The sequence below is a fragment of the Lissotriton helveticus genome, chromosome 11 (assembly GCF_964261635.1).
Source record: "Lissotriton helveticus chromosome 11, aLisHel1.1, whole genome shotgun sequence".
Taxonomy (NCBI): Eukaryota; Metazoa; Chordata; class Amphibia; order Caudata; family Salamandridae; genus Lissotriton; species Lissotriton helveticus.
In genome coordinates, this window is record NC_136072.1 from 931,675,278 (window position 1) to 931,687,371 (window position 12,094).

Consider the following 12,094-nt stretch of genomic DNA (forward strand, 5'->3'; position numbering starts at 1 on the left):
ACCGGGTGCTGGTCCTTCTGCGCGTACTTGTGGTGGCAGTTACGGCAGAACTTGAACGGCGTGTTGTCCATCCTCTAGCGTCCAGGGCCTCTCTGGTCGCGTGTTCGTCGACGGTCGTCGAAGATCTCGATGGAAAACGCCTTATCCTTGCTTGTTTTTCGTCGGTGAAGTCCCCTGGAGTCTTCAGGTGACTTCTCCTCGTCTTTTCTGTATTTTCCTTCTTCTTTCTCCAAAAATGTCTGGAGCCCAAACGGGAACGATCCAGACCCGACCGCGGAAAAAAAGAATCTGAAGATGGCGCCCAAGAGTGGGAGCTTCCGCAGGAAGCATGCCGACGTCACCGGAAATACACCCAAGGGGGTGTGACGCCGACGCCCACCTGGGCTAAGAAAAAAAAAAAAAAAAAACAAAGAAAAGACTACGAATCCGGACCCAACCACAAGACCGCGGAATAATGCACAGCATAGTGAATCCAGAAAGATTCACGCTGCAAAACGTAGTAACCTTAGCATTCCAACTACTGTGCTACCTCTGCATTAAAATAGTTCCGCATTAGTGGGGTCTGGGAGGATGGATCTCCTTTTTTTTCTTTGTAGTCCCTGCAGCAGTTCTACATCACAATTATTTTTAACTGCATAACTGAAAAAACAAACTGCAGCAACAGCATGTCTAAAGCGACGTTGAATGTAAAAAAGGCAAAACAATATTACTTGAAAAGGTCTCAACACTGAGGTAGTATATGGGGTGAGAATCCGAGTACCAGGGATACTCAAAGTCTTGCTGTTAATGCTCTATTTTTTAGACATCAATAAATCTACTGAAAACTAAAAAGGTTAATAAAAAAATTGTCAATGTTTTAATTTAACTAGGTCTTTACATAAGAAATGTTTAAAATATTTTTGAAGAAGATATTTTTGGGGAAACCCCTTCAGGTTGGAGCACACAGGTGGAGATGGAGTGCAAATTTATGAACTAGGGTAATAAGTAAGTAACGTTTCAATCTCACTACAGTGAACTCCCCATTTCCTCATCCCACTTGGATTCTCGTGTCATTTTCCCTCTCGCCTCGAACACTTTGAAGCAATTGATTGTATGACAAATCATTGAAGAATTCTGGGAGGCAGTAAAGGAATGAGTGTGGTATGGAGAGGGCATGATCCCTCCCACAATCAAACACTGCAGCATTCAGTAAGTGGCAGGGAGGGCTGGCTAAGACGATACCAGAGCTGGGATGAGGACAGAAAGCCAGGCAGGCTGAGCAAGAACAGCGCCCTGCCAGGCAGAGCGCACATGTCTTTCCTGAAAGGGCAAGAGGCAGAATGCGGGAGCATTGAAAGGACAGTCTCTCTAATGGAATGTGGAACAGCACACTACCAGACTCCATTGTCCCATTTGAGGTGGCAAGACACTTGCAACAGTACACTTATACCATCTCCACCTTTTCTTGAAGCAGCAGAATGCTCCACTGCACAAGGACACGCTAATACAGAACACACCCCTCATTGTGAGGCATATTGGTAATTTCACCCTGGAGGAACTTTGTCTCAGACTAAAATGTCAACATTCTTGGAGAAAGAGATCAATTAGTTTCTTAAAAGTCACACATGACTCAGCCATCAGAGCGAATGGTACAGAGAGGCACCATTACATAGAGCTAGGCAGTGCAAGTGGGCACACCCGACTGTTGCCTCTGCTTACCACGCAGCATAACTGCAGCATTCCAAACAATTGACTGGGTTTAAGAACAGGCCTTGCAGGATAAATGTTTTACAAAAACCTACAACCTATTTTTTTATTAAACCAAATTTTCCACAAATGATTCTTGGGGAGTCTTGGAGGTAGCAGACAGTTAGCAACTATAGGCTGCAGAATGCAGCTACATCAGCCAGGAGTCTGAAGGAAACACCGGAGAAAGACACTTGTCCAAGTTCTTCCTTACGGAGTAGACGTGTTGGAGGGCTCACTGTGCCACTGAAGCCTCAGATTTGATTGCTGCTCATGGAGGGGCCACATTTTAGTCATTTGATGTCCATTATAATGAGGTGTCTGGTTCTAGAGAAATTCCGGGAGTCCTATTCTTACGAAGTATCAGGTTTTTGAAAAACAGACATGACATTCCATAGTACTGCAGGCCTGAGCTCTTCTCGTTGTGATGGGTCTTAGGGAATCTGGCTTAAGAGAAGAGTCACGCTCCAATGTCTTGTGTGTAAAGGTGCAGGCTTTCAATCCTGAAATTGTGGTAAAAGGTCAATGTTCACACTTAAAAATGTTGCTCTAGGGTCTGGTGTCTTATTTCACAATCATATTGACACACCTGTCAGGCTGACTAGCCACACTTTAAAGGCTGTTCCCTTGGAACACAAACAGGATTTCCACTGTTTGATGTTCTCAGTATGTTTCTGGATTAATAACAGCTTTCGGTGATGGGGTGTTCGATCCCATGTCTCCACTTTGGGTGATAGTCTCATGGTGTTATGCCATAGTTGGTGTGCGGGATCAGAGTGCTACTTGCTTTCGTTTTTTCCATTGAGGTCGGTCTTGATTTGCGCACTTTTGGTCACAGGCACCGACTTTTAGTAATGTCCTTGCGTTGTTTCACATCTAGAATGAGTTTGTTTCTCATTGTTACTCCTTCACCTTTTTCAATTTCTTCTTCTGTGGTTTAACAGTGTCGTCATGGGCCTTTCGCTTTGCTGCCAGCTTATTGGCCTGTTTTGAGGAAGCAATAAAAGAAACAGTAAGATCTAAAATGTCCACTAGACCATGTCTTCACAAACACTATTTAGCAGCTAATAGACAATAAGCGGCAGAGCTAAAAAGATGCTCCATAATGGCATCAATACAGCATGAAAACCACAGCTCACTAAAATAACAATATCATTAATAATGTACATCAGGCAGAGCACACTGACACTCAAACCCCATCAATAACAACAAAGGTCAGTATTCACAGATAGAATAACATCATTAGTGCATAACAATCATAGTAAAGAGTGTGCCATTTTTTGGTGTACAAAGGCAGAGCTTGTGGTGACTGTACACTGTATAATAATACCACAATCACCCACCATGCAGGACGATGCCAATAATGCAGAAAAAACGAAGCATGAGAAATATATCACAGGGTTAACCCTTAAAATCCAAGTAGGAGCCTTGGGAATAAGACAATTAAAAAAAAAAAAACCTCAGTGGCTCCCTATGGGTCACTCATTAAAGGTGGTTTCAATTAGTGGTAGCGACCCCAATAGTTATGTATACGATATAATCACAGTATACAAAAGATAAGACCACATCTTATGATTCACAATAGCTTCTTTTAACATATACTCAATGTGTACAAGAGAAAATAGTGCAGATGTGAAGTGCATAGTGAAAAACGTAATCAAACAAATCAAAAGTGAGTGTAAAGTTACTACAATCCCAACAAAAAAAGTCTTAACATTCTTTCGAAAATAATCGTGAGTGGGAAAAGTAGCCGACGTTTCAAACCTACAATCCTCCGGTCTCAGGACAGCAGCTGAAGGTCTGTAGCAATAAGTGGTGTGCGGGATATCCTCCTCTGAAGAATATTTATAATAAAAAATGAGAAGGGGCCAATAGGTCTCCTTCTGTAGAGGTGAACAGAGAACTGTTGTAATAAGTCGGAGTAGGTAGAACATTAAAATGAATCCAAACCCTGAGTTTCCAGTCTTTAAGGGATAAAGAGCTGCGTGAAGTGCAGGCTTCAGTTGACTGGCTGTTTTCAATTTGGCTACCTTTCTAATTTACCTACTAACGGGCAAAGGGCACAGAACCTGTTTACGGTCACTGAAAGCAGAGGGCTCAGAAGCCTCAAGTTTAACACCTCCTTAAAACGGTGGTGCTTCCTTAGAAGAGGGTAAAACACCCGAGCACTCAGAATTACAACCTCCTTCTGGAATGAGACCTTTCAAGGAGTCAGTCTGTTCCAAACAGCCAGTGTGAAAAAAAATGAGCTATTCTTTCTGCTGCTGGAGCAGAAGACATTGCAACGGGGGCGTCAACGACAGCATGGCACCAGGGCATCAGAAACCAGACAAGGGGTATACAGCTAGATTCATGAAAGGGCCGTTTTGCGAGTCTTTAATAGCGATTCATAAGGAATCGCTATTAAGGATTTGCAAAACGGGATTCATGTAGGAATTGCTAAATAAATTGCGATTCCTACACATTCCTTATTTGCGATTAGCAAATTGCTAATCGCAAATAAGGATGCGATTTCAAGGGTGCAGAGGTGTCCAAAGGACACCCTGTAGCACCCCATAAATGTGAATTTACACTGATGCTGTGCAGACACATGTCCAAAGGACATGTGTGTGTGTGTAACATGCAACTTAGAAAAATGCATTTAAATGCATTTTTCTAAGTTTTAGCTATTTACCACGAGGTTTGACTTCGTGGTAAATAGCGGTCCTAAATTGCGATTTCGCAATTTCAAAATGGTTCATGAATTGCATTTAAGGAATCTCAAATAGAGATTCCTTAAATGCAATTCCTCGCAAATGTGCGACTTCTTTATTAGCGAATTTTGCATTTGGGATGATGAATCCCAAATGCAAAAATTGCACTCGCAAAGGGCCAGATTCTCAGAATCTGGCCCTTTGCGAGCGCAACTAAGCTGGATGAATCTAGCTGATAGTGTGGTATTCAAGTGTCGTCTGGTAAATGTAAAATCTCAGCAACAAAAGGGACAGAGTGGAGGAAAGGAGTCAGACTTCTCTGTTCCTCCCCCAATCCTTCTGGCACTTTACTTGGGGATCTTTGCCTTTCCAAAGTGAAAGACAACTGATTAAAAATTACCACCTCTGAAACATGCAAAAACTTGAACACACCAGGATAGTTATTTAGGGTACTTGAGATTGGTTGAGCAACAGAGCATAGATAGAAACCTGTCCGTTTCTGTTATTGTAGCGCCGAGATGCCTTTTTGTGATTTGAGCATTTTATCAAGTACAAATAACATAAAACAAGCATTGGAAATGCAATAGGTCCCGGATTTTTTTGAGTTAGAGCTAAGGGCATTGTAAATGGCAATGTCTTTCGGAGTGTATGCATGTGGTGTGTAGTGGAATTATGTGGTTTGGATTGGAATTGTAGCAATGGTGGCATGCTGCGTTTTAGATGAATATGTTTAAAAGTAAAGTGCACCATACTGCGATTGCTACAATAGTTAATTGTGGATGAGTTAACAATTGATGTGTGCACTGATGGCTGGCGAGTGTGGGGTCTGGCGAGTGTGGCGTCTGGCGAGTGTGGGGTCTGGCGAGTGTGGGGTCTGGCGAGTGTGGGGTCTGGCGAGTGTGGGGTCTGGCGAGTGTGGGGTCTGGCGAGTGTGGGGTCTGGCGAGTGTGGGGTCTGGCGAGTGTGGGGTCTGGCGAGTGTGGGGTCTGGCGAGTGTGGGGTCTGGCGAGTGTGGGGTCTGGCGAGTGTGGGGTCTGGCGAGTGTGGGGTCTGGCGAGTGTGGGGTCTGGCGAGTGTGGGGTCTGGCGAGTGTGGGGTCTGGCGAGTGTGGGGTCTGGCGAGTGTGGGGTCTGGCGAGTGTGGGGTCTGGCGAGTGTGGGGTCTGGCGAGTGTGGGGTCTGGCGAGTGTGGGGTCTGGCGAGTGTGGGGTCTGGCGAGTGTGGGGTCTGGCGAGTGTGGGGTCTGGCGAGTGTGGGGTCTGGCGAGTGTGGGGTCTGGCGAGTGTGGGGTCTGGCGAGTGTGGGGTCTGGCGAGTGTGGGGTCTGGCGAGTGTGGGGTCTGGCGAGTGTGGGGTCTGGCGAGTGTGGGGTCTGGCGAGTGTGGGGTCTGGCGAGTGTGGGGTCTGGCGAGTGTGGGGTCTGGCGAGTGTGGGGTCTGGCGAGTGTGGGGTCTGGCGAGTGTGGGGTCTGGCGAGTGTGGGGTCTGGCGAGTGTGGGGTCTGGCGAGTGTGGGGTCTGGCGAGTGTGGGGTCTGGCGAGTGTGGGGTCTGGCGAGTGTGGGGTCTGGCGAGTGTGGGGTCTGGCGAGTGTGGGGTCTGGCGAGTGTGGGGTCTGGCGAGTGTGGGGTCTGGCGAGTGTGGGGTCTGGCGAGTGTGGGGTCTGGCGAGTGTGGGGTCTGGCGAGTGTGGGGTCTGGCGAGTGTGGGGTCTGGCGAGTGTGGGGTCTGGCGAGTGTGGGGTCTGGCGAGTGTGGGGTCTGGCGAGTGTGGGGTCTGGCGAGTGTGGGGTCTGGCGAGTGTGGGGTCTGGCGAGTGTGGGGTCTGGCGAGTGTGGGGTCTGGCGAGTGTGGGGTCTGGCGAGTGTGGGGTCTGGCGAGTGTGGGGTCTGGCGAGTGTGGGGTCTGGCGAGTGTGGGGTCTGGCGAGTGTGGGGTCTGGCGAGTGTGGGGTCTGGCGAGTGTGGGGTCTGGCGAGTGTGGGGTCTGGCGAGTGTGGGGTCTGGCGAGTGTGGGGTCTGGCGAGTGTGGGGTCTGGCGAGTGTGGGGTCTGGCGAGTGTGGGGTCTGGCGAGTGTGGGGTCTGGCGAGTGTGGGGTCTGGCGAGTGTGGGGTCTGGCGAGTGTGGGGTCTGGCGAGTGTGGGGTCTGGCGAGTGTGGGGTCTGGCGAGTGTGGGGTCTGGCGAGTGTGGGGTCTGGCGAGTGTGGGGTCTGGCGAGTGTGGGGTCTGGCGAGTGTGGGGTCTGGCGAGTGTGGGGTCTGGCGAGTGTGGGGTCTGGCGAGTGTGGGGTCTGGCGAGTGTGGGGTCTGGCGAGTGTGGGGTCTGGCGAGTGTGGGGTCTGGCGAGTGTGGGGTCTGGCGAGTGTGGGGTCTGGCGAGTGTGGGGTCTGGCGAGTGTGGGGTCTGGCGAGTGTGGGGTCTGGCGAGTGTGGGGTCTGGCGAGTGTGGGGTCTGGCGAGTGTGGGGTCTGGCGAGTGTGGGGTCTGGCGAGTGTGGGGTCTGGCGAGTGTGGGGTCTGGCGAGTGTGGGGTCTGGCGAGTGTGGGGTCTGGCGAGTGTGGGGTCTGGCGAGTGTGGGGTCTGGCGAGTGTGGGGTCTGGCGAGTGTGGGGTCTGGCGAGTGTGGGGTCTGGCGAGTGTGGGGTCTGGCGAGTGTGGGGTCTGGCGAGTGTGGGGTCTGGCGAGTGTGGGGTCTGGCGAGTGTGGGGTCTGGCGAGTGTGGGGTCTGGCGAGTGTGGGGTCTGGCGAGTGTGGGGTCTGGCGAGTGTGGGGTCTGGCGAGTGTGGGGTCTGGCGAGTGTGGGGTCTGGCGAGTGTGGGGTCTGGCGAGTGTGGGGTCTGGCGAGTGTGGGGTCTGGCGAGTGTGGGGTCTGGCGAGTGTGGGGTCTGGCGAGTGTGGGGTCTGGCGAGTGTGGGGTCTGGCGAGTGTGGGGTCTGGCGAGTGTGGGGTCTGGCGAGTGTGGGGTCTGGCGAGTGTGGGGTCTGGCGAGTGTGGGGTCTGGCGAGTGTGGGGTCTGGCGAGTGTGGGGTCTGGCGAGTGTGGGGTCTGGCGAGTGTGGGGTCTGGCGAGTGTGGGGTCTGGCGAGTGTGGGGTCTGGCGAGTGTGGGGTCTGGCGAGTGTGGGGTCTGGCGAGTGTGGGGTCTGGCGAGTGTGGGGTCTGGCGAGTGTGGGGTCTGGCGAGTGTGGGGTCTGGCGAGTGTGGGGTCTGGCGAGTGTGGGGTCTGGCGAGTGTGGGGTCTGGCGAGTGTGGGGTCTGGCGAGTGTGGGGTCTGGCGAGTGTGGGGTCTGGCGAGTGTGGGGTCTGGCGAGTGTGGGGTCTGGCGAGTGTGGGGTCTGGCGAGTGTGGGGTCTGGCGAGTGTGGGGTCTGGCGAGTGTGGGGTCTGGCGAGTGTGGGGTCTGGCGAGTGTGGGGTCTGGCGAGTGTGGGGTCTGGCGAGTGTGGGGTCTGGCGAGTGTGGGGTCTGGCGAGTGTGGGGTCTGGCGAGTGTGGGGTCTGGCGAGTGTGGGGTCTGGCGAGTGTGGGGTCTGGCGAGTGTGGGGTCTGGCGAGTGTGGGGTCTGGCGAGTGTGGGGTCTGGCGAGTGTGGGGTCTGGCGAGTGTGGGGTCTGGCGAGTGTGGGGTCTGGCGAGTGTGGGGTCTGGCGAGTGTGGGGTCTGGCGAGTGTGGGGTCTGGCGAGTGTGGGGTCTGGCGAGTGTGGGGTCTGGCGAGTGTGGGGTCTGGCGAGTGTGGGGTCTGGCGAGTGTGGGGTCTGGCGAGTGTGGGGTCTGGCGAGTGTGGGGTCTGGCGAGTGTGGGGTCTGGCGAGTGTGGGGTCTGGCGAGTGTGGGGTCTGGCGAGTGTGGGGTCTGGCGAGTGTGGGGTCTGGCGAGTGTGGGGTCTGGCGAGTGTGGGGTCTGGCGAGTGTGGGGTCTGGCGAGTGTGGGGTCTGGCGAGTGTGGGGTCTGGCGAGTGTGGGGTCTGGCGAGTGTGGGGTCTGGCGAGTGTGGGGTCTGGCGAGTGTGGGGTCTGGCGAGTGTGGGGTCTGGCGAGTGTGGGGTCTGGCGAGTGTGGGGTCTGGCGAGTGTGGGGTCTGGCGAGTGTGGGGTCTGGCGAGTGTGGGGTCTGGCGAGTGTGGGGTCTGGCGAGTGTGGGGTCTGGCGAGTGTGGGGTCTGGCGAGTGTGGGGTCTGGCGAGTGTGGGGTCTGGCGAGTGTGGGGTCTGGCGAGTGTGGGGTCTGGCGAGTGTGGGGTCTGGCGAGTGTGGGGTCTGGCGAGTGTGGGGTCTGGCGAGTGTGGGGTCTGGCGAGTGTGGGGTCTGGCGAGTGTGGGGTCTGGCGAGTGTGGGGTCTGGCGAGTGTGGGGTCTGGCGAGTGTGGGGTCTGGCGAGTGTGGGGTCTGGCGAGTGTGGGGTCTGGCGAGTGTGGGGTCTGGCGAGTGTGGGGTCTGGCGAGTGTGGGGTCTGGCGAGTGTGGGGTCTGGCGAGTGTGGGGTCTGGCGAGTGTGGGGTCTGGCGAGTGTGGGGTCTGGCGAGTGTGGGGTCTGGCGAGTGTGGGGTCTGGCGAGTGTGGGGTCTGGCGAGTGTGGGGTCTGGCGAGTGTGGGGTCTGGCGAGTGTGGGGTCTGGCGAGTGTGGGGTCTGGCGAGTGTGGGGTCTGGCGAGTGTGGGGTCTGGCGAGTGTGGGGTCTGGCGAGTGTGGGGTCTGGCGAGTGTGGGGTCTGGCGAGTGTGGGGTCTGGCGAGTGTGGGGTCTGGCGAGTGTGGGGTCTGGCGAGTGTGGGGTCTGGCGAGTGTGGGGTCTGGCGAGTGTGGGGTCTGGCGAGTGTGGGGTCTGGCGAGTGTGGGGTCTGGCGAGTGTGGGGTCTGGCGAGTGTGGGGTCTGGCGAGTGTGGGGTCTGGCGAGTGTGGGGTCTGGCGAGTGTGGGGTCTGGCGAGTGTGGGGTCTGGCGAGTGTGGGGTCTGGCGAGTGTGGGGTCTGGCGAGTGTGGGGTCTGGCGAGTGTGGGGTCTGGCGAGTGTGGGGTCTGGCGAGTGTGGGGTCTGGCGAGTGTGGGGTCTGGCGAGTGTGGGGTCTGGCGAGTGTGGGGTCTGGCGAGTGTGGGGTCTGGCGAGTGTGGGGTCTGGCGAGTGTGGGGTCTGGCGAGTGTGGGGTCTGGCGAGTGTGGGGTCTGGCGAGTGTGGGGTCTGGCGAGTGTGGGGTCTGGCGAGTGTGGGGTCTGGCGAGTGTGGGGTCTGGCGAGTGTGGGGTCTGGCGAGTGTGGGGTCTGGCGAGTGTGGGGTCTGGCGAGTGTGGGGTCTGGCGAGTGTGGGGTCTGGCGAGTGTGGGGTCTGGCGAGTGTGGGGTCTGGCGAGTGTGGGGTCTGGCGAGTGTGGGGTCTGGCGAGTGTGGGGTCTGGCGAGTGTGGGGTCTGGCGAGTGTGGGGTCTGGCGAGTGTGGGGTCTGGCGAGTGTGGGGTCTGGCGAGTGTGGGGTCTGGCGAGTGTGGGGTCTGGCGAGTGTGGGGTCTGGCGAGTGTGGGGTCTGGCGAGTGTGGGGTCTGGCGAGTGTGGGGTCTGGCGAGTGTGGGGTCTGGCGAGTGTGGGGTCTGGCGAGTGTGGGGTCTGGCGAGTGTGGGGTCTGGCGAGTGTGGGGTCTGGCGAGTGTGGGGTCTGGCGAGTGTGGGGTCTGGCGAGTGTGGGGTCTGGCGAGTGTGGGGTCTGGCGAGTGTGGGGTCTGGCGAGTGTGGGGTCTGGCGAGTGTGGGGTCTGGCGAGTGTGGGGTCTGGCGAGTGTGGGGTCTGGCGAGTGTGGGGTCTGGCGAGTGTGGGGTCTGGCGAGTGTGGGGTCTGGCGAGTGTGGGGTCTGGCGAGTGTGGGGTCTGGCGAGTGTGGGGTCTGGCGAGTGTGGGGTCTGGCGAGTGTGGGGTCTGGCGAGTGTGGGGTCTGGCGAGTGTGGGGTCTGGCGAGTGTGGGGTCTGGCGAGTGTGGGGTCTGGCGAGTGTGGGGTCTGGCGAGTGTGGGGTCTGGCGAGTGTGGGGTCTGGCGAGTGTGGGGTCTGGCGAGTGTGGGGTCTGGCGAGTGTGGGGTCTGGCGAGTGTGGGGTCTGGTGAGTGTGGGGTCTTGTGAGTGTGGGGTCTTGTGAGTGTGGGGTCTTGTGAGTGTGGGGTCTTGTGAGTGTGGGGTCTTGTGAGTGTGGGGTCTTGTGAGTGTGGGGTCTTGTGAGTGTGGGGTCTTGTGAGTGTGGGGTCTTGTGAGTGTGGGGTCTTATGAGTGTGTGGTCTTATGTGTGTGTGTGGTCTTATGTGTGTGTGTGGTCTTGTGTGTGGTCTTATGTGTGTGGTCTTATGTGTGTGGTCTTGTGTGTGTGTGGTGTTGTGTGTGTGTGTGGTGTTGTGTGTGTGTGGTGTTGTGTGTGTGTGGTGTTGTATGTGTGTGGTGTTGTATGTGTGTGTGTGTGTGGTGGACTTAGTTCGGGTTTACGTACCCTGCACACTCACACAGTGCCCTTACACCCTTACACACTCACACACTGCTCACCCTACACTGCTGCGCAGTGTACGCAGAGCCTGAGCCCTAAAAATGAGTAGTTAACAGGACAAGGTCCTTGGCGTTCCCAACTGCGCACTTTAACAACCGCAATGTGGTCCTCGCACTAAGTACAGGTCATATGTTCAAAGAAGTGTAATATATATATGTAAAGTAGACTCGGTGTTAGCGCTGGATAAATGGTAGCACTCGATAAAACAAAACAGTAACCGAAGTATCACAGAAATAATAATCAAATCTTACCATAAGCGTGCCCGAAGACCCCAGTATAATCAATGATGCGCCGAAGATTATTTCAAATTCTGCGTTTACTGTCAGACGGAAAAGGAACAATTTAAAAACAAAGAGAACACGGAAGAGACTAGAGTCACGTGTTAGGTGTGAAAATAAATGATGCACTAGCCGTAGTTCCAACACGGATGTGGAAACTACCCAAGGCAATGCAGATACCGATATCGTATGGAGTCCTATTCCAATAGTGCTAAAAGTCAAGAAAGAAAGAAGAAAATAGGAGGCAAACTACGAGGCAAGGGAAAACAGTTACCGCGATGCAGAAGTAGAATAATGGAACAGAGGAAACACGGAAGAGACCAGTGTGATGTAGTCGGTATTTAAATAGTCAATGTCCTGACAATAGTTCCAACAGGAAACTAGAAAACTACCCAAAGGAATGCCGGTAACAATACGGTACGAGATTCATTGGCTATAAAAAACAAAAAATAATGTGGGGCTTACAGGCAAGAGGGATAGTAAAAGCAATAGCGAGAATGATAACCAAACCATGATAAAAAAAGAAATCAGCCCTCGTGAAAAGAGATGTACGCAACGCTGAAGATGGGGTATTGTATGTGGCAAATGATAAAAATGCAAAAGTAAACACCAGAGAGGGAATGATGAGTGCAGTTTTGCTGTACAGTTTGATGTGAATATGAGCCCTGTGTGTTCTAATAAGAGGGTCTGCCGGGAGGGACTCGTTTTGTGATCGCGAACTACAAAAAAAAAAAAGCCACCGAGTGGTGCGCGCGCCACTGCGAGCATATATTGACAGCCGCGATAATTCAAAAGATATGGCCTCTGGTGCGCGTAACAGACACCAATAGGCCATAGGCGGAGCTACGCGTCCGCCTATGGCCTATTGCGTGTTCTGTTTAAAAACAGCACGCACGCCAAGGCCAATGAAAATGGACCTTA

At 54.1% G+C, this 12,094-nt stretch overlaps 1 protein-coding gene across 1 annotated transcript in view; it reads right to left on the bottom strand.

Moving 5' to 3' along the window:
• Positions 1 to 1,763: 1,763 nt before the first annotated feature.
• Positions 1,764 to 12,094, bottom strand: part of PES1 (pescadillo ribosomal biogenesis factor 1) — a 142,008-nt gene continuing 131,677 nt past the window's right edge. The window contains exon 15 of the mRNA XM_078667252.1: positions 1,764 to 2,709. Coding sequence (XP_078523378.1) covers positions 2,626 to 2,709 — 84 coding nt within the window. The 3' untranslated portion in view covers positions 1,764 to 2,625. The remainder of the gene's footprint in view (positions 2,710 to 12,094) is intronic.